Raw genomic sequence first — 22,679 nt, 5'->3', positions numbered from 1 at the left:
CTTAACACCAAAACTTCTTGCGTGACGTGCAGATGAAACTAAAAACTGTGCTGCTGGAACAAATTCCGCGTGTAATTGTTAGTATTTTAAAGTGAATAATTATCAGAGCAACATTCTTCCTCAACTTAATTAAGATAAGTTTAACTTTCTTTCTCGGGACGACTCGTCTTATTAATATTTACTTTTCACTTAACTAACGGAAATGTGGTTGTATGAAGTATTGCCTCCAAAGCTTAATCAAATTAAATGTTATAATTAATTTTAATTTATTATAATTTCAAGAATGCTATCATTTTTAAATAATATTTTCTATTTACGTGTAATTTAGATTTATTTTTCGAATGTAAAATATCTAACATATTAATTTATTTGTATTTTTCTTCGAAATTTTAATATTTCTATTAATTTATTGTTTAAAGTGAAAATAGCCTAACCGTCTTTCATCAAAGCAGTTTTAAATGGCTTTACTTGGAATTGTTCCCAATATATGTTTTTAGAGTTCATAAATGTATACTAAAATCATCTTGTGGTATTTTTTAAATAATAGGCATAATTTTAATAAAAAAGAATATTACAACACCACGCGAATTTTAAAAGAAATAAAAAGGAAATCCAGCAAATCAGTTGTTTAACTTTTCCGGCTAAGTTAAAAGCTTTGGTGACGCCATATGTTACTATATTTTACGTTTTTAACTATTATAAAAATGACAAAATGCTTAATTTTGAGAATAGAGATAAGTTTTAAAAAAATTGTAAATACTAAGATCGAAAAAAAATCGTCATTAGGTCTGATCCTATTGAATGTACTGTACGTACTGTGTATTATTTTAATAATAAAGTATTACTTTAACGAACTTGCTTTGGTTTATATGTTTACGCCAACGCGATACTTCAAAGCATCAAAGTTGGGATATGCAAGCTTTACCACTATTTTTTAGAAGAAAAATTGAAATATTTATTGTACGGTACTCTGTCCATCCAAATAACCCCAAACAATTTTCATAAGCAACACTAAAACACCACGAAAAATCTATTTTCTGGCAGTTCACGTTTATTGCATCTTATAGCACATTACAGTACAATTTACAATTGTCTTATTCACAAATATTATTAAATGACGTCATAAAAGAATAAGCTTGTCGGCAGTAACTCAACGAATAAGTCTGTTTACTGCGCTATATTAGAGAACGATTTTACTGTAAAAATATTTTGTATGAATTTCATTTTATATCAATTCAGATTTTGTTCACCCTGTTTAAAGCTTAATAACTCCTGCGCTTTTCGTCAAAATTTTCTGAAATTTTTTCAAAGAGTTATCCGTATTAGAGGATTGATGCTGTTAAATTTTGATCGATAGAAGGTGGCGAGATAAGGGGAGTCGCGTGTACAGTACCTTCAAAATATATAAATTTCCACTTTTAATCCAATTTTTTATATTAAAAATATTTGTTGTAACTTAAAATAACTGAAAGTTTAGCGTTCAGTTTTTACTAATTTAGAATTCTGGAATTGAATTTTATAAATAACAAACACTTAACTAAAGTACTCTGAAAACACTTGTTTGTTTAGTAACATTAGGGACTGACGCAGATTACGTAATGTGTAAATCACTATCGGCTAGTTCTTGGTGCGTAATAACGGCATCTGTGCCATAAACCCGACAGAACGAACAGACTGTGTTGCCTATTCTGTATTTGGAACCAAAGAAAACAACGTCGCTGCACCCGTTACCGGACATTTGTAGAACTGCGCGATCGGTGATGATGGTCCACAGAGGAAGGCTAGGCTGAACACGCAAAATTTCAAGGTTTTGCTGCATTCGTCGAGGATCCAAAATTTCGTTTTCGACATTCAAGAATAGTAGCCAAAGCGTGCGCATTATTTCTTTAAAAATTCTTTTTTGTAGCAGTCGTAGATGATCGCTCTTCTCTTTTAGAGTTCGGACATAAAACGATCTGTGCCTAGTTTTACGTAAATACAGTACTATTTTGCAACTCACTATAAGTACACTACTAATATTTTGAAGCATTCGAGTAGTTAACGATGCTATTTTGTTAACTTTTGATAAATTTACGATTATAAGAATATTGTAAGCAAACGAAAATGAAAATAACTAAGACAATATCTCATGTATTATTATTCTTTTTATTGCAGAAATGTCCAACAGTTGCTGCGAGATGCTGAAAAACAAATACTAAACCTACATGAAATCCTTTTTGTGGGAAGGCAAGAGGAACGATTTTCCATTAAAGGATTATTTCATAAAATTGACTGTACAGAAGGCAGATTTATTCAGAAAGAATAGCGGAGAGAAAATAAGGCTAAATGAGAAGTTTTCAATACAACAAGATGGACACCAAACTATTTTAGTGACAGGCGATCCCGGTTATGGTAAATCTACTCTGTGCAAGAAAATTGCGTACGATTGGGCATCCACGAATTACCTGAAACACTTTCAATTAACTTTTATTGTAATTTTACGAGAATTAGACGATAGAAGTGTAAAGTATGCATTACTCGATAATATGCATGAATACTCGTCAATAAATAAAGATTGGAAATTACGTTTTAGGCAACTGAATATTTTGGTGATTTTGGATGGATTCGATGAAGTTGTAGAGAAAAATCAAATTATAAAATTTGTAAGGGAAGAATCTTTCGATATTTCTCATCGAATGACAATTGTGGTTAAGAGTCGACCTCACGCAGCGGAAGAGATCAAAGAGGACATGAAGATGAGATTTACAATAGAAGGGTTTTCTCCAAAACATCAGAAGAAACATATTCAGTTACAGTAATGTTTAGAGAAGACAAGAGTAAAGCGAAGGAACTTTCTTATATACTGAAAGATGTCGACTTTTACGAAGAAATATCAGAATGTCCCCTGATTCTGCATATGTTGTTCTGTTTTCATCAAAACGGAGAAATAAAAAAAAACTTGTGACAATGACAGATTTATACATCCGAATATTCTCCCTTATAACCGTACGTTATGTTAGAAAATCAAATCAGCAGGGCAAGTTTAAAAGAGGAAAATAGTTTGTGGGAGAAAATTTGCTACTGAAATTCGGAGAAGCACGAAATAGCTTCTCAGAATATATCACCTCTGAACGTTTGACGTGTTCTTTTCCGAAAGAAAATGAATACAATTTTATCATTGGACTACACATTCTTACTCTCGATTCCTTTTCTAAATGCGATAATGAAATTCAATAAAATTTTCTCTATCGCACATTTGGCGAATTTCTCTCGGCTTTATTATGGTCTAGCGGAATTGTTTGAGTTCCAGATTATGTTACTAAAACGAAATTTATATTTTTATACGGGTTTGATAAGGATAAACCTTTACCCGAATAGTATTTAATTAACATTTGTAGAAAAACAAATGTTTGCACCTCAATTCACAAACAAATCAAGTACATACCAAATGGAAACAATTTTGTTTTCATTTGACAGTAATATTTCATTCTTATAAATACGTTATTTATTTCCAAAAGCTGTTGTGTTTGTTCAAATTCAAAAAATTATACATCTATTTAGGTGAGAAAATGGATGAATACGATGAAACTGCGAATGAACAATATATGTACAGTACTACTTTAAAATTATATATATAACGTTTTGGGGAATGGTCTAATTTCTATTCATGAAATTAGCAATATTTTTGAAAGCCGCAATGTCCGAAAGTGCAAAGAAATATATTTGAATTTAATTGTTGGGGCGCTGTATTTTTGATAACAATAATTGACATAAAAATTACAAGCATTATACTACTGTACTGATAAATAATGTAAATAAACCCTGTTTTTTATTCTTAACAATTATTAAGGCTTGAATATGTATACCAAAGAAAAGTGACTATCAGAAAAGCAGCCATACACGCGGCAATTCTCTATTATTATTATTGTTTTATTAGATTGTTCATCTAAAGCACTTATTCAAGTTGGTAGAAAGCGAAAAGAACGATTGTTTAGACGCTAAATTTATAATTCATTTCTTCATTTCGATAAGTAAATAAAATAATTTTGAGTAATTGATACACGTTCGTCAACACTTTTTGTGTTTTCTGCATCGAGAGCCACTTTAGAATTTTCCACGTGCAACAAATTAAGAACTGGTAAACACTCCGAGACCCACACTTTTTTGGAAGAAGCTTTCCGTAATTCTGAAAAAAAAAAAATGTTTTAACTGGAAACGTTATATTAATAAGAAATATTAAAAATAATTATAATAATTCATGACACTTCTCTGAACATGACACCAAGGTAAAAAAATTACATTTAACTTATCTACTCTTATCTATTATGTTTTCAGAATATTTTGTCAATAGATGACACCACGTAACAGTACATTATCAATTTCCTGTGTATTACGCAACAGTCGCGCTCTCAAGGTTGGATGAGTGCCTACAATGCTAGGGTGTTGCGATTGTTACAAACGAGACGTCAGTAATATTGTTTACACGGTGTTCATTAATTAACACAGGTAACATATTCTATTCGCTTTAAACTCGGAGTGATGTTATTGACGTAGCACTATGATTGTAAAACAACGGAGTCGTCATCATCGTACGTCTGACGTCACTGGGAAACTACCAGTGACGTTGAACTTCGCACATGTTAGCAATTGAATTGATGACCCGTTAATTAAACGAAGGTTTCTAATCGATCCAAATGGGACGTAAATCTTACAAGAAAGGATTTTAAGTGGATTTTTAACAGAATCAAAAAATGTAAGTTATTCATAATATTTTTAAAATCAGGTTATAAATTAAAAATTACTAATCTTTCAGTAGTTATTTACGTAGTAGATTGCTTAACGTTATGTGATATTTATAGTTGTTATTTTTATCGGAGGCAGGGGGCAAATTATCTGTTAAATTCGGCAAAAAGTGGTGAAAATTCAAGAAATTGAAGAACGTTAGTCAGACCGACAAAGGAAAAAAACACACATAAAAATGGTCCTCGTGTTTTTATTTATGTAAAGTTTCGGAATATTCAATCACTTCGTCCCTCTTAATATAAATTTAGCCGTATGCCAGCAATTACTGTATTAAAATGAATAGGTTACTTTAATAATTAAGGGATAAACTTTATGAACAAGAGCAGAATACGTTTGTCGTTTACATTTTTCTGCAGATAAACATATATTTTACACAATAATTTGACTAGTGTTATATTACTTATTCTGTAAGATCTTTAATAATTGTTATTCTATATAATTTTATATACATATTTTATAATTAGTTCACGGATAACCAAACTTACTCATACATGGACTCTTTCAAAATAAATATTTTTTTCATCAACCTCTTTAATATTATATACTATATATTAAGCAGTATTATTAATAGATATTTTCCTACATTTATCTAAGAGGAGAAACACTAAAAAAATTTTAATACATTAAAAAACTGTAATTCTTTTTATATTTCCAAAGTTTTATCGATCCCTAACTGGCCAATATCAACCCTGTTAAAAACCCTGAATTGTTGCGATATGTATTGTATTTATTCTAACGATATGAAGTGTTAGATGTATTATCAGTTATAGTCAACGTAACAAGGAAAAAGGTGTCCTCACTTGGAAGCATAATCAGCACGTTGCTGGATAAAGCAGTTTTAATACAGATATAGATGCAAGAAAATACTTATCCCATCATTGGCTCGCTTACTTACTTCCCATGTAAAAGTGCCCAATATTTTGTCAGCAATTCTCGCTCGAATAATTTTTTTCTATCAATATTTACCTCTATACATTACTAAAAATTTTACTAACTTTCCTCAAACCTTACACAAATAAAATGAAAATTATATTTATTTATTTTATTAATTTTTCATATGGATATATTACTTTCTCTCTGAAACGATGCTTACTTATTTATTTAAGTTATTAATTAAAATAATTTAATATTTTACTTATATAATTAGGCAAGTGATAAGATGCTGGAACATGTAGATATCTGTCAGGAAGTTCTAAATGGTAAATAAGTTTTTGTGTTTGATATTTTATATTTTAATTAATATCTTAAATTACACTTTTTTTCTTTTTTTTTATTAAAAACTGTTCTCGTTGTTAGTTTTTCTAGAATATTTCCATTATTTTAATTATTTCTAAATTATTGGTCATAGTATCATTTAGCCCTGCACATCGTTTCTTCGTCCAGACCCACAATGAGGGCGACCGGATGGAGATAATCGGGGCCCGACATATCCGGACAGACCACCTCAAAAAATTTTCGGTGGTTGTTTTTCGGGGGAGAGGTTTTTTGTCCTCCAGTAGTCCTCCGGTATGAATAGCACTTGTCGAAAGCTGGGCTGGAAACGATTATTGTAAAATCTTTAAGCGTTATATACATTAAAGGACTGTGGAATTCATCTGTGCTGATGATCGGAACCCAAAGACTCTTTAATTTCCTTTTCAGATTCGGTTTATACATTTACGGCAAAGCGAGAGGTGGGCGTTCTGCCGAGGGGGATTTTTTCCGGGAGGACTTACTACGGGAAACTTCACCCTATTTAAGTGCTACGGATGTGAAGTACACGCAGAAAATACTACGTGCCTGTTGGAGAGGTGCTATCCAAAATATGGATATAGCAAAATCGAGGCAAAAGACGAAAGGCAAGTATCCGGTCGTCTCTGAGAGAGAGACGAGAGACTAGGGTTTCGCATTATCCGGTCTTTTGCTTATCTTGGGATTTCGGGGAAAAAGTAAACTGCTTACTCAACACAAAATAAACAAATGAGTAAATTTTTAAAAAATTTGCAGTATTTCTCGGAATGAGAAGAATTTCCCGGGTTAAAAAACAGTCCGGATCCCGGGCTTCCGTTGGAGAAACCCTACGAGAGACGATGACCAGAATACGGCTTTAGGTTCGTCTGAGGGCTTATGAGTTATTAACCCCGTTAACAGGGCAGCTTTCACAAGTGTTATCGGTGCAGTCAGATGTGTAGATAGGAACCTACTTCCATGATGGTGTAAAAGCACAGCTCTGTGGTAAAATTCTGTGTTACGTAATAAAAATTTAACTAGAAGATTAGGTTCTATTTTGATACTACCACGTATATAATACTTACTTGGTAATAATTTTTGAATAATTAATTGCATATTAATTTCAGCAGAGAAATGTAACCAATATCCAGTAATACTGAAGAAATGTACAGACGTTCACATTGGTACGAAAATAGAAATCCATTCAGAACAACCGCAAACAAGTTACTTAAAGGAAGAAGATGAAGTACAGAATGGTAAGAGTTTACACTTATAAAGTTTATTGGAAAACGTTATACTTTAAATTGATTTTTTTACACATAATTTTATTTCACACGTCGTAATATAGCATAGAATATTCTATAGAAAAAATATAAAATATATGGCAGAAATGAGCAAAAACAATAGATATGCTTATTAAAACACTGAAAAACACCAGGTTTGACGTACTGAAAAGTGTCAATGATGTCCTCTTTTATTTGTTTTTTATTATTTTTTCCAATTTAAATTTGTTTCAGTTAGAAGTTCAAACACAGTCACGAATCAGAAAGTTTGAGTGAATCAAAAGGTTGATTTATCGTTAAATATTTTCATATTTATATTTCAATTTAGTTGATCTCTCCTACGTGCATTCATTTTGGCTAGATTTATATGAATATATGTTATATAAAGCATATTGCATAGTTTACGATTAAGATAACAGAACTGAGAATTTAATATAGCCTAATTTTTCGTCAGTAGAATATGTTACTAATTAGACACGTCCAAACCTTTAATATAACTAAAGGAACTTGACATTTGTAGAATAGCATTGCATTGCCAATGATATTCTCTTACAATCCACTAAAAGTATCGTTACGATATACGAGACAATGGTGCATTATAGTCCAGTCGAATTTTAATTTGGGAGACCGTGNACGATAAAATCATTCGTTATCATTTTTTGCATATCACATTTCGTGAATTTCTTGTAGCTTACGCTATATACAACGATTTTTCTAATTTTTCAACTTGGATCACAGATCAAATATTGTTATTTTTATTGGGATTGTTTGGTAGTGATAAATTTCCCAAAAGTTTTCTGTGTAATTTAAAAGAAAAAGTATTCACTCCGAATTTCATGCTTCGAGCTCACAAAGAAATCAAACTAAGGGAAAACTGGGAGGAATTTTGTTCAAATTCCAAAGTAAAATTTTATGATATAGAATTAAATGAGATGAAACAATTATTGAATTTGTATCCATTTAAACAGTTGTTCTTTTGTTTCTCCGAATCTGAGTTTGACTACGAAAACCACAAGAATGAAATTTTTCAGTTTTTTAACGATTTCAGTTTCCCAAATGGTCTAAAAATTTACCTTTTTCTTATTAATATGACAACAGATAGGGATTATTCACACGATATTCGAGAGTCTGTTTCGTGTATCATCGACTTCTTTCGTAACATCAGACCAATCGATTATGAAATTTACTTTATTGGTATATATAATTTTATCGATATATTTCATTGCTTCAGAAATGTTAATTATTCTTTGAATTTAACTGAGGATGTTCTGAAAGAATTGCGTATTGATGAAGGCGAAGAACTGATTGCATTGCAAACTCAAAACACAAAAGGAACGTTTAACAGTTATTTCTTGTCGTTGGAACAGTACGAAACTTTACGTGATCGCATGAAAATTTATCCAATTAGAGAGAAGAATTCAAAATGCGTTGTCATTTAGATTAATGTAATAAATTACTTTATACCTGTCTATTTTTAGAAGAAACATTGAATTGTCGAGGAGGATAAAGGTGTCAGGATTAAGGTGACGTAGCGAGGGGGATTGGAAAGAAAATCGTATTATCTGACCGCCGGTCCTATAAGAATTCAGATATTTCGGGACTCCTGTAGCACTTCAATCTTACCTTCCACTACAGCTGACATTCTTCACTGGTTATATCGGTGCTAGAAGACAGTGCCTAGAACTTTATCTATTTTAAATGTGTGATGACGAATTCCACACAAAAATTATTTTTTTTTATTTAATTCCTGGAGTAGAATGGAGACTTGGGGCTACTACCACATACAAACACCATTCACGTGCGATGTGTAGTTTTGGCGGAAAAGTGAAATATAGGGACATACATGTTCATTTATATATATATATATATATATATATATAGATATAGATATAGATGAAGCTTAAAATTAGTTTTAAACTCTAAATTTCCTAAATGCTATACTCTCCGTTGTTCACAGTGCCTCGATTGTCCTAACTGAATAAAATTATTTAACATAGGGAATGACCAGTAGTGTTTTTCATACTTTATTCATGTATGTATATTAACTACGCACCAGTTTCCTATAGAAAGTGGTCGCGGGAGGAAGCCTGATTGGTGGGTTACTTATGTGTTACACGGTTTCCTTCCATTAATCCAATGCTACGCATCCCTCTTCTTTTTTGAACAGTTTTTAATTCAAAATTTCAATAACATTCATATATAATTGTCATAACAGTGGTCGGCATTGCGTTAAAATATTTAGAATATTTATCTTGAAACTTTTCACTAATTTTTACTCATTCTTTTTTTATTTATAGAAATGTACGTCAATTGCAGCCAGAAATTGAAGAACAAGTACAAGACATACTTTGCTTACATGAGATCTTTCTTGTGGGAAGGTAAAAGGAACGACTTTCCATTAAAGAATTACTTCGTAGACTTGACAATACAAAAGGCAGATTTATTCGGAAAGGAAAGAGGAGATAAAGTAAATCTAAATGAAATATTTTCTAATCAGGACGACGAACATCAAACTATTTTGGTGACAGCACATCCCGGTTATGGTAAGACCACTCTGTGCAGGAAGATTGCATACGATTGGGCATCCACGGATTACCTGCAACATTTTGACTTAACGGCATGTATTATTTTAAGAGAGTTAGGCGATAGAAGTGTAAAACAAGCATTATTCGATAACTTGCACGAGAATTCGTCATTTGATAAAGATTGGAAATTACATTTTAGGCAACTGAACATTTTGGTGAGTTTGGATGGGTTCGATGAGATTGTAGAAAAAATAAAGTAATGAAATTTATAAGGGAGGAATCTTTCGATATTTCTAGTCAAATGACGATATTGGTAACCAGTCGACCTCAAGCAACGGAAGATATCAGAGAAGACATGAAGATGAGGTTTTCGATAAAAGGGTTTTCTCCAGAATATCAGAAGATATGTATTCAGTTAATGTTTAGAGAAGACGAGAATAAAGCGAGAAGTCTTGTTGAGAAAGTTGAGGAAGACGAGTTCTACAAAGAAATAGCCGAATGTCCTCTGATGCTGCACATGTTGTGCTGCCTTTTTAATAATGCAGAATTGGGAGAAATTAAAACCACAACGGATTTATACATCCGAATGTTTACTCTTGTAACCGAACGTTATGTTAGAAAAACAGATCAGAATTGCAAGTTCGAACGAGGAAAACATTTTATGGGAGAAAATTTGCTACTTCGATAGAAAACATTATTTCTAAAACTTAATTCGATCACATCAGAGGCTTTAATAAAGTTTTTTCCAAACGAAGATGAATATAATTTCATCATTGGATTGGACATTCTTGCAGTGGAATCTTTTTCACAATACGATAAAATCATTCGTTATCATTTTTTGCATATCACATTTCGGGAATTTCTTGTAACTTACACTATATACAACGATTTTTCTAATTTTTCAACTTGGATCACAGATCAAATATTATTATTTATATTGGGATTGTTTGGTAGTGATAAATTTCCTGAACGTTTTCTATGTAATTTAAAAGAAAGAGTATTCACTCCGAATTTCATGCTTCGAGCTCACAAAGATATCAAATTAAGGGAAAACTGGGAGGAATTTTGTTCAAATTCCAAAGTAAAATTTTATGATATAGAATTAAATGAGATGAAACAATTATTGAATTTGTATCCATTTAAACAGCTGTTCTTTTGTTTCTCCGAATCTGAGTTTGACTACGAAAACCACAAGAATGAAATTTTTCAGTTTTTTAACGATTTCAGTTTCCCAAATGGTCTAAAAATTTACCTTTTTCTTATTAATATGACAACAGATAGGGATTATTCACACGATATTCGAGAGTCTGTTTCGTGTATCATCGACTTCTTTCGTAACATCAGACCAATCGATTATGAAATTTACTTTATTGGTATATATAATTTTATCGATATATTTCATTGCTTCAGAAATGTTAATTATTCTTTGAATTTAACTGAGGATGTTCTGAAAGAATTGCGTATTGATGAAGGCGAAGAACTGATTGCATTGCAAACTCAAAACACAAAAGGAACGTTTAACAGTTATTTCTTGTCGTTGGAACAGTACGAAACTTTACGTGATCGCATGAAAATTTATCCAATTAGAGAGAAGAATTCAAAATGCGTTGTCATTTAGATTAATGTAATAAATTACTTTATACCTGTCTATTTTTAGAAGAAACATTGAATTGTCGAGGAGGATAAAGGTGTCAGGATTAAGGTGACGTAGCGAGGGGGATTGGAAAGAAAATCGTATTATCTGACCGCCGGTCCTATAAGAATTCAGATATTTCGGGACTCCTGTAGCACTTCAATCTTACCTTCCACTACAGCTGACATTCTTCACTGGTTATATCGGTGCTAGAAGACAGTGCCTAGAACTTTATCTATTTTAAATGTGTGATGACGAATTCCACACAAAAATTATTATTTTTTATTTAATTCCTGGAGTAGAATTCTTCAGGAAAGTGCGTTGTCTAGGTATAAGTTTCTAATGTTATATTTTTGATGTGAATAAAATGTTTATTATTTTTTAATAAAATACATAATTGTTTTAATATAAGACAGACTGTACCATTGCCGTAAGTAAGCTCATTAATTATCTTACTGGTAGACGTCACAAAGCGAATTAATTAAATATAATTTATTTGCGGGTGTTCATACGAAAATTTAAAGAAAATAGGGAATAAAACAAAAAAATACATGTATGGAGAAAGTAAGGAACTGGTATGCAATATAACGCTAATGTAATGTATATAAATATAGCATGTTTATACATATATATACAGAAAGAGTTTTATTTTAGTTAATTTACATACTTTAAAATAAGTCAAAAATACGTTTTTGATACTACGTAACCTTCAATCATAAGATCTATTTGATACACAATTCGACAAAGACGATTTATTTTTCACATAAAACATATTTTAAAAAAACTGAATGAAATAATAATCGAATTACTGTACTTCAAAATTCCAATTAAAAATGCGGATAATTTTATATCAATTATAAATTTGTAAATTTAAAACCGTTTCCTTCAACTTTGGTGTTGTACTAATTAATTAATAACGGTAATGAATAAATTAATTCTTTTGTATAGAATAGTTAAAAACACATTTAAAATAGAAAATTTCTTGAAATATTTATCTATTCAAATCCAAAAATAAATTACAGTAATATATATACAACAAGCAGATGAGCTGGTTGTAAATACATTACTGTAATCGTACAGAAAATTACCCTTATTACATTATAGCCAATTTCACTCATTTTCACTGGGTGCATGAATTTGTTCTTTTTCTTTCGAGACTAATTAGAGAATTTTTTCATGGTCTAAATATATGTTCGATTTTCTGAAAGAAACGAAAAAAACAGCATCTAAAATAGTACAGTAAAGCTGAGTTACTTAAAATAATCCTTAACCCTCTCCCACACGGAGATAATTTCCAAAAATTCTTTTTTAGTGTGCATTTTCATGACGTATCCTGTGTACCAAATTTCATCTTTCAATTCCTCACCATTTGGGCGCTGCGTTTATTATTATTATTATCATTATCATTATCAACCCATCTCGATTATATTATAATATTTAAAATATATATATACTATAATATAATGTAAAAGAACAAAATTATAAAATAGATAAAAAGGAAAAATAATAATAATAAAGAAAAAATTACATTTACAATGTCAGTTCTTTTATTGTATCGGCATTATGCAACTATTCTGTAAGTTATTCTCGATGAAATGTTTTCATGCTGTGGGTAACTTTGTGTGTCATTCTTATAATTCATACATCGGTCAAAAAACTTATTTATATAAATTTCAACTTTTTCCAAATTCATCACTAATGCTGATGAGTTTACTGGTTTTATATTTCAAGCTTCCTCCCTTTCTATTACTGATCCTTCGCTTTGTGTCATTCCAGACAAAGTTGTACAATATTGCCCTTTCTCTATGTTATATATGTTCTTTAAGACGTTTATAAAGGTTTCTGAATGTAATTCCTATGTATTTTTTCTCCAAACCCAATCGTTCATTTTTATACGGGATTCTGTGGTACTCTAGCCTGCTTTCCTTTCATTGAGTTTATCCTTATCGCTTCTTAGAACGATATAAATGGTTGGCGCTCTTTTGAAAAGTAACTGGAAATCTTTGTACTTCGCTATTTCACTCACAACACCAGTCATGTTCTCGTTATACATACATTTAGTTATTTTGTTCTTTTTTTGTTATCATTCTCTGTCTATTCTGCGTATAACCTCATCAAATTTTCAAATACAGCAGTTCTATATCCTAACGATACAGCAATGTTTTTAATTCTGTCCAGCTTTCATCCTCTCATATATGTTGGAGCATTATATGAAGGTACTGTACTTCTTATTAGTGCCCTTAATGCCGAAAGTTTATAAACATAGGGGTTATAATACGTAAATATACGTAAATCGAGGTTATTTTTATATAACAACAAAAAAGTTCTACAGATCTGTTAATGTTTAAATAAACATTTAAGAAAAGAATACAGACACAACATTAATGAAATCAAAATATTTGTAAGGTTATGTAGATTATTTTAACATAGCGTTAAACATTATGTTAATATATTTGTATTATTATATATCATATCGAACTTAAAATACCATATCGAACTTAAAATACCATATCGAACTTAAAATATCATATCGAACTTAAAATAATGAACTTAAAATACGGGGTTATTACGGTAGTAATAAACCGTGTAAAAATTAATAAAATAAAACAAATGTCCACTAATGCTCAAACCTCCCCCTTGTCTCAGTTTGCATTTTCTCGACGGTGAAAGCGACTCTTTCCCGTGATTATTTGACCTCCCGGCAGTGCACTACCGTTTTAATTAATATCGGAACTAACGGCCCAAGGATTCAGTAGTCGCCTGCTCATTCAATATAGAACCTTGCGTTTTCTTATGCGGAATACCATCATCTCCGATACGGAATAACATCGATCCCAACGGGAGTACGTCCCCGCACCTGGAACAATTCGCCGTCGCGGCTTCTGTGTCAAACGAGACACGATGGAGCAAGTTCTGACGAGGCACCAAAGAGGTGCCAACCCTCCAGTAACAGTATATGTCTTTATAGTATAAACTGTTGTCATATTAAATGTTCATGCCATTATTTCCGATGATATATTCGACTTATAAGACACAATCGGTGACTACAATCAATTTCTAAAAATTTGTACAAACAAAGTCCATCAATTGGTTTATACGTATGGAATTAAAGGTCCGGTTACCATTGAGAACAAAATGATTTCAATGTAGTAAAGCGAGTTATTCTAGCAGTCAATTGTAAAAGAATAAAAGAATTGTTTGCAAAAGTTCAAGAACATTTTAGCATAAATAATAATCTTATAAACATTGATAAAGTCTGGGGAAAGTTTCTTCAAGCTTGAAAATTGAGCAAAAATTTTCCGACTGGGCTGCTTTAAATAGCAATTGATTGCGTTAAAATTAATAATATTTAAAGTGAAAACTGGAACAACTAATCATTAAAACCGTGGGGTAAAACAAGTAAAATTGTAAAAATAAAAATACAACGTATTTGTTTGCAACGCATAGAGTTTGCACCTTTTTATACGTTGTAACCAATAAACACAGTTAAAACATTAAATCCTTAAAAACCGATAAAAACAGGTCTGCAATTTTCAAATTCCATACCTATACAACTTCAGAGTAGTTCTTTGCACTTGGCAGTTGCAGACAGAAGAACCTTGCATTTGCTGCCACGATAAAAGCTATCATTGCATCAGTCTTTTAGGGAGAGGCGATTCTTGCACTTCGGGATACGAAGAGGCGCTGTAAAAACGAAGTAATCAGAGTAAATGACTTTGTTCTTGTGTTTTGTTCGTTTTAGGCACCCATTTTTCCATTCGGCTTGCGTGCTATTTTTTTTATGAATTTCATTAGGCACGTTTATTTACGGCCAGTAATCATGTGCAATGTCACTTTTACTTTGCCGTATCTCGAAATCGAAGTCATAGACATCCATTTTTTATTACTTTTTTGAATCCCTCATTGTAATTAATGTGAAATGGCAGTTTCGTCTAAATCGGAATAAAGATTTATATATAAAAGTGCCGCGGAACTCGAACAGTTTGAAATTCGAACAAATTCTCGGAAGAAATTTTGCCGCAAAAGCGAACTTTTCTTGACATTCGAATACAAATAAATATAGCCATACTGTATGGTGCATGATGAATGATACGAGTAGGCGTGATGCTGTACTGTTGTTACATTATTCTTTAAGATAAAATTGCTTAGCTTTGGTTTATTTATTTACGACAATGCGTCAAATTGGAGATTTTCCGAAAGAGATCTTTATAAAAACCTGGCCCCTATTTAGGTATTACAACGTGAAAAAAATCTGAGAAACTTCGTGTGGGCATTCCCTTGGCGAGGCGCAAATCCATGACCAACTACCACTGTTTAATGATTTTTATCCATTGGTAAACTCAGAAAATTGCTTTGAAACTCAAATGCCCTATAAGAACGAATTGAAGTCGGGTTACGTGTTATCATTTTATACTTATTTTCAAGACAATAGGAAAAATATACTCTAGAAGATAAACGGGTAATCTTGTAAATAACAATTAAAACAATAAAAAATTCTTTAAAATTAAAAAATATATATTTACACTTCTATCAATCTGCTTTAGTTTACTTCTTTAAATAAAAATATGTTTCATATTAGTAGTAATTTAGTTATTGCTAAAAAACAGTATAAAATAAAAAATAATTTAATTTATTCAGTCAATTTTATCTTCAAATTATTCAGACAAATAAGAGGAAAAAATATTTATTGAAATTTCATACAGGGAATATATTAAGAACAAAAATTTAAAATAAAAATTATTCATTATATCAATTAATTGTAACGACTTTATATTAAAAAAAATGTATAATAAAACAAAATAATAGACCTCAATATGTCGATGCAACTTTTCACTCCTCAGACGAACAATTGAAATGTAATTTGAATATATGAAGTGTATAACTGATGGGACCGTAGGATCGGTAAAGTGCATAAAGACGTTGCTCTTTGAAATTATAGAACTGATTAACAACATTACCATATTTTTTTCTATCAACATTTATAGCAATGTATGGAATTTCCTTTTCGGTTTTATTTGACAAAAAAGAAATCTGTACTATTTTCAAATCTTCCAAGCAATAAACCCTGCCATAAGCAACGAATGCATATTCCATCCTGCAATTTCCAGCATCAACAGTTTGCTTGGACAAAATTTCTAAGTTCTCTGGATCGATTTGAAGCGCCTCGTAAATTTCGGTAATACCATGACCTATAAGGTCAAATACCCAAATATTGTCCTCGTCTATGCGAAAGAATAAGTAATCAATTTGTGTAATAGGACTGATTATTTATCCTAGTTTCGGTTCCAAAGTCTGGAGGTTGTGTTTGAAAATTCTGTGATCAAAATCCTATCGACCGTAATAAATTCCATTGTATACAATTCCCCAATCTGTCGATATGTCAGGCAAACGAATTTCCCTCAGAATTTTATAACTTCCGTTTTCATTTAATCTGTATTCTTTTAAAGAAGAATATCTATTTTCCTTCAGCCAAATGTTCAGATTTCCTTCAGAATCCTCTTCAAATTGTGCGATATCTAGTCTTAGGCTCCCATTCCATCCCCAGCTCATTCCATTCCCATATATTGGGAATGGAATGATCTGGTGATCTGTAACGTTGTCCAGAATGCAATCTGAAAATAAAAATATCAAATCAATATTTATATTTACAGAAAAAATTCAGATTTGAAATGTTTTAATCAGCTTTTACTACAATATGATACCACTTTAATAATTCTAAAAAGAAAAATGCTTAATATTAAAAATAGAAATGCTTCTTGAAAATTATTACAATTTTTAAGCTCATTTCTACCTTTATATTAAATGCTAATAACGAATAAAATTTTCATCAAATGTGACCCCACTGAAGCCATGTTCTTTTCTCCGCATTCCTTGATCTCTAATCACCAAAACTCAGTAGTATTAATCAGGGGTGGATCTAAGTTTTCAAGGTTTAAGGTTTACTAAAGTCCAATGGAGCCTCATTTTTTCCCTAAGATTTATAATTTTTAAGTTAAGGTTTAAAATTCGCTTTTAATTACATCAAAATCAGAGTTGAAATATATTGATTTATGAAATGGTATTGAATGTCAAACTTTATATCTCATATATATAAAAACATGAGAAATAATGAAATATTTACATTGTTTAATTCCCGACTAATTACGTTTTGAACTTCAACTCTTTCCGCTTCTACTTCCAATTTTAGTTGACTTAATCACCAATTTCCGTTCGTTTTATATTTCTGATAAAGACTCCATCTCACGGAAGAATTAACTCAAAATTTAAAATTGAAAGTAAATGTAAAAATAAATTATTAATTACGATTTATAACCATTTTAAATCAGTTAGAGCACGATTAGGAATGTTTGGAACCTGTCACTCGTGGCTTCTTGTGGCAATACACAGCCTTTGTTTTGTATTATTGTTGTAAAATGAGTTTCCTTAATAATACAATTTTAATTTACTTAGACTTTATAAACGACTTTATAAAAAAGAAAATGACATTTCTGGACTAGAAGCATTTTGAAACATCTAGAAATGCAAACAAGATGATATTACTTCGATAAGTAAAAAACAGAATAACCTATAAAGTAAAATTTTATCTTTACTACTTCTTTATTTTCGAACAATGAAAACATGGCACCCCTCTGATGCTATGCTTAATTACCAAAGCAAATGTATACTCTATTAAAGTTTATTAAATGTATACAAAATAAATATTTATTAAATACACAACCGAAAAGAAGAACAAAAAGAAATGACTTTTCTTACGTCTACTTTCTTGTTTTTTCTTTTCTTCAGAATCATCCTTTTTCCCTCCTGTTCTCCTGTTAATACAAACAATTTTCCATGATTTGTTATTTCTTCAATATCAAGATTTAAAAAAATTAATCGATGAATATAAAGTGATAACAAAACGTATTGAAATACCTCAAAGTGTACTCATGTAAATTGTAACTCTAAATTTAATTAAAAAATTGCACAAAAAACTTAATTGAAAAGGTTAGTTAATTAGTACATTTTATTATTTTTCCTTGTTAATTTACGTTAAATTAACGGTGTGAAAGAGGTTAATTAATTGCATATCTAATATAAGATAATATATGTATATGTATATATTGTACAGTACCTTCTGTTTCTGTTATGTTTATTTTACAAATGGCTTCCAAAGTAACACAATACTCGCAGAGTTCAGATTTCTACAAGCATAAAAATATTAAAGAAAAATATAAGTAAATAAAAAATAACTACACTTCCTGGATGTTGTAACTTTTTTTACTTTATTTTGAAGTGATATTTAATTGTAATGATTTAAAATACAGTTTACTATAGACTTACTTTTATACTGCATTTTCTGTTCAGCATTACTGCATCTTCGTCTTTCTCTCCGCATTCAGTTTTAGAAGAAATGTCTCTTATTTTATGTTGATGACGAGAAATGTCATAATTGATGTTCGCATCCGCTTCTTTGCTTTTGATATAACGCTCTTTTATATCGGGTGGAGCCATTCGAATATTACTATTTTGAGGTGAATAAATGATGAGGAACACGAGGACAATCAAGAAGAGCAGCAGGTTCAGAAGGTAGAGTATTTTTATTTGTATTCGATAGTCTTTTTTTTAATATTCTCCATAGTGCTAAGAAACAAATATCATTATTTAACACAAAAGCTTTATTATTAAATATACGTCTGAAAAAATTAAACATACACATAAAAGTATAACAATAAAATTACATGTAAATTGCCTAAGGTAAGAAATAAAGCCATTTAAATATCTACAAGGAACAGTGTGTAGTTATTGCTCATTCTTTACAACTGAAAGGTTTACGTATGCAAAAAAAGTGACACCACTGATCGTAATGTTGGAGGGATGTATGACAAAATCCTCGAATGCTATTACGCATTTTAATCTTTATTTAAAATAACAGTACCGAAGTTTTTGAAAGCTTTAATAAAAGTATGGCTGATTATACTAATGAGTTTTGAGTTTAAACTTTTAATATCAATTTATAAATTAGTGAGAAACTTCTAAAGTTTAGGAAACCAACAGAAGAAATATCTCTAATATACAGTATTTTCTTCGATAAAACAAATAAATTTAAATATTAACAATTTATATTTTGAAGTAAACTCAATACAAAGTTAACAAACAGTGGGCTTACCCAACCATTTACAATGATATTTATTTCTTACGTTTAAAATTTAAAAAAATGTCATTATTTATCATTAAAAAAACATGCTGAAAGGACTCGAAAAATATTTATTTCGATCGAATTTATAAAATTGTTTTATAGAAAACGAATACTTACCAACTTGTTTTCGTGTTGAACTTCAACTCTTTCCGATTCTGCTTCCAATTTTAATTGACCTAATCACCAATTTCCTTTCGTTTTATATTTCTGATAAAGATTCCATCTCACGGAAGTATTAACTCGAAATTTAAAATTGAAAGTAAATGTAAAGATAAATTATTAATTACAATTTAAAACCATTTTAAATCAGTTGGAGCACAAGTAGGAATGTTTGGAACCTGTCACTCGTGTCTTCTTGTGGCAATACACAGCCTTTGTTTTGTATTATTTTTGTAAAATGATTTTGCTAAATAATACAATTTTAATGTGCTTTTTTAATTTCTACTTACTGCTAGACTCAAATTTTATATGAGGACGTAAAACTTCGTACTGCTCCAATGAAAGAATGTAACTGCAAACAACTTTAGAGTCATTTCGAGTTTATTATAAACCCTTGTGTTCAATATATTTCAAACGTAGTCATTTTATAAAAGCATTAGCCAAGATTTGGAGAAGAACGGCCGATTTTCTACGGCAGGGACGTTCACTTCCTTTTCCTCCCTACATATAATTTGAGTGTATATAGCAGAATGTTATATAATTTTCTTTTGTATTTTCTCGGTAGTTGTATGTATCTATTTACTTGTTTTAAACCGTGTAAATAACAATAGTTATCCCAACGACAATATTTATTAAAAAGAATAAAAACCCAGTAGTTTTGCCATAATTAATATTTATTTTGTTTATAATCATAGCTATTATAATAGACATAATTTTTATTTATTTATTTAGATAAATAGTGAAAATTATAATTGATAAAAATAATGTTATTAAATCTATAGAATATTCACCTGTTCTAAGTCGGTTTTACACGTTTGGTTGTTTTGTGTGAAAAGTTACATCAATGATTTTCCATCTATTCAATTTCCACTTGGATCCAGCACAACAGAAAATTTTTTAAATGTTTCAATGCAGAAGTGTAGATTATTTTATAACAATGCGCACTCAAGTTCTTTATCTGCGAAAAATTTACTGACAAGATAATTTATCATTTATTCCTGAAGATCTACTTGTAGTGAAGATTTTGTATTGAGAATATATATACATTTGAGAAAACATTGTGAGATGAATGCACACTATTAACGCGCAGGATTTGGTGCATGCTATAGCAAGAGAATATGATGTGACACCTGCCATAGAAGTTTGAATACTGATTTATGACANTATAAAATTATAATTGATAAAAATAATATTATTGAATCTATAGAATATTTACCTGTTCTAAGTCAGTTTTACACGTTTGTTATTGCTGTTGATAATATACTTTTGGGTGAAAAGATACATCAATGCTTTTCCATACATTCAATTTCCACTTGGATCCAGCACAACATAAACATTTTTAAATGTTTCAATGCAGAATTGTACATTATTTTATAACAATTTGCTCTCAAGTTCTTTATCTGCGAAAAATTTACTGATAAAATAATTTATCTTTTATTCCTGAAAGATCTACTTGTAGCGAAGGTCGTGTATTAAGAATATATACACATTTGAGAGAACTTTGTAAGATGAACACATACTATTAAGGCGCATGCTTTCGTGCATGCTATAGCAAGAGAATATGATTTGACACGTGCCATAGAAGTTTGGAGACTGATTTATGACATGATTTTAATCCTTGTAAGAATGAACGTGAGATTTCAAAGATGGATTGACTTACGATAATCAGGATGATCTTAAAAATATAGGATTAAGAAAATCCTTTAGAATTTGGTAGAACACAATCAGACATTTCAAACATGAATATCTTCAACTTCGAATACATAAACGTGACTCTATAGCCAATGCACTATAAATTTGCAAGCTTACAATTTGCAATTATTAAGCTTTCAAATTTTACCTATTTATTTATTTAAATTTTACTTACAAATTAATACGTATAATTTGTATAAATAAAATTATAACTATAATTGTATCCATAATATAATTATATTTAACGTAAAGTTAACGGATTTGCTATGCCCCGACTTTCCTGGAATAACGAAAGAATATATAGGATCGTTTAATATCAAGCATTAATTACAAATGAATAGTAATATATGCAGTATAGCTTATAGATTATTTATGAAGTTTTAATTATTTATACTTAATAATTTAATTTTAAACGGTAATATAATTCGATACTTACTTTTTTTAACATCCGACTTTTTAATACAATTGATAAATATGGAGTATAAAATGTATACATCATTTTACAGGTAGCGCATCATAAGTAAATTGTGAGATAACCGCTAAGGATGCACCGATTAATCGGTAAATAATCGGTAATAGGCCGTATCGGCCATTTAGCCGATTAATCGGTATCGGCCATTTCCACCGATTAATCGGTTTCGATAATCGGCCAATTTTACATTTTGGTATTTTTGTTAGAATGTTACGTACAATGCTAGTAATAAAAACTAATAAATTTCTGTTATATATTTATTATTTATTACATGACAATCTGAATATTAAAAAAATTTTACTAATCAAATTATTCCTTTCATTAATACATATTATAACATAACGTATAATATAAAGTTTAAACTTTACATAAGAAAAAGTATTGAATAGGTTAAGAAGAAAAATTAAATTTTTATTTGTTTCATAAGTTTAAAGTTTAAATACAAAACAAATATAAAACAAATAAAAATTTAATATTTAAACTGTAAAACCCTTAAATTACAATTTAAGGGTTTTACAGTTTGTTTTTACAATGCAAAAACATGAGAATTTCATCATTTTCAGGGCATAACCTATTTTTTGCCGGCTCATAAATGTTACCTTCAGTGCTGAAAATTTTTTCACTTTCAATGGAAGATGCTGAGGCACTTAAATATTTCATAGCTATTTTGCTCAAATTAGGGATAAATGTAAATATGTTTCTAATTCTTGATCGAAACGTTTGTTCGTCTCTTTCGTTTTTTTTCTTT

General features: G+C 30.2%; 2 protein-coding genes across 4 annotated transcripts; one reads left to right on the top strand and one right to left on the bottom strand.

Annotated features, from left to right (window-relative positions):
- Positions 1 to 4,395: 4,395 nt before the first annotated feature.
- On the top strand, positions 4,396 to 12,047 carry LOC111641613. Of its 2 annotated transcripts, none has more exons than XM_023387811.1 (4): positions 4,396 to 4,732; positions 5,930 to 5,981; positions 7,122 to 7,247; positions 9,572 to 12,047. In XM_023387811.1, exons 2-4 carry the CDS (start codon positions 5,942 to 5,944, stop codon positions 10,057 to 10,059), a joined length of 654 nt encoding a protein of 217 aa, XP_023243579.1. In that variant the 5' UTR covers positions 4,396 to 4,732; positions 5,930 to 5,941; the 3' UTR covers positions 10,060 to 12,047. The 2 variants fall into 2 exon arrangements, with proteins under 2 accessions (XP_023243579.1, XP_023243578.1); XM_023387810.1 differs by having other exon boundaries at positions 7,119 to 7,247.
- A 4,065-nt stretch (positions 12,048 to 16,112) lies between these two features.
- LOC111641606 lies at positions 16,113 to 21,994 on the bottom strand. Of its 2 annotated transcripts, XM_023387795.1 has the most exons (6): positions 20,984 to 21,994; positions 19,726 to 19,847; positions 18,753 to 19,052; positions 18,544 to 18,613; positions 18,186 to 18,241; positions 16,113 to 17,044 (listed from the first exon to the last, which is right to left on the bottom strand). In XM_023387795.1, the coding sequence occupies exons 3-6, from the start codon at positions 18,921 to 18,923 to the stop codon at positions 16,979 to 16,981; spliced, it is 363 nt and encodes a 120-aa protein (XP_023243563.1). In that variant the 5' UTR covers positions 18,924 to 19,052; positions 19,726 to 19,847; positions 20,984 to 21,994; the 3' UTR covers positions 16,113 to 16,978. The 2 variants fall into 2 exon arrangements, with proteins under 2 accessions (XP_023243563.1, XP_023243562.1); XM_023387794.1 differs by lacking the exon at positions 20,984 to 21,994 and having other exon boundaries at positions 19,726 to 20,366.
- Between the last annotated feature and the right edge of the window lie 685 nt (positions 21,995 to 22,679).

This window comes from Centruroides sculpturatus, unplaced genomic scaffold (assembly GCF_000671375.1).
Source record: "Centruroides sculpturatus isolate CEXI.00-Female unplaced genomic scaffold, Cexi_2.0 scaffold1436, whole genome shotgun sequence".
Lineage (NCBI taxonomy): Eukaryota > Metazoa > Arthropoda > Arachnida > Scorpiones > Buthidae > Centruroides > Centruroides sculpturatus.
This window is presented reverse-complemented; position numbering and strand designations above follow the sequence as displayed.

Coding starts and splice junctions, on each gene's coding strand:
- LOC111641613 (XM_023387810.1), top strand. CDS start 5,942: ATGCTGGAACATGTAGATATCTGTCAGGAAGTTCTAAATG. Junction 5,982..7,118: donor CTGTCAGGAAGTTCTAAATG/GTAAATAAGTTT, acceptor TATTAATTTCAG/CAGAGAAATGTAACCAATAT. Junction 7,248..9,571: donor AGAAGATGAAGTACAGAATG/GTAAGAGTTTAC, acceptor TTTTATTTATAG/AAATGTACGTCAATTGCAGC.
- LOC111641606 (XM_023387795.1), bottom strand. CDS start 18,923: ATGGCTCCACCCGATATAAAAGAGCGTTATATCAAAAGCAAAGAAGCG. Junction 18,614..18,752: donor ACAGAAAATGCAGTATAAAA/GTAAGTCTATAG, acceptor TTATGCTTGTAG/AAATCTGAACTCTGCGAGTA. Junction 18,242..18,543: donor AAACATAACAGAAACAGAAG/GTACTGTACAAT, acceptor TTGTATTAACAG/GAGAACAGGAGGGAAAAAGG.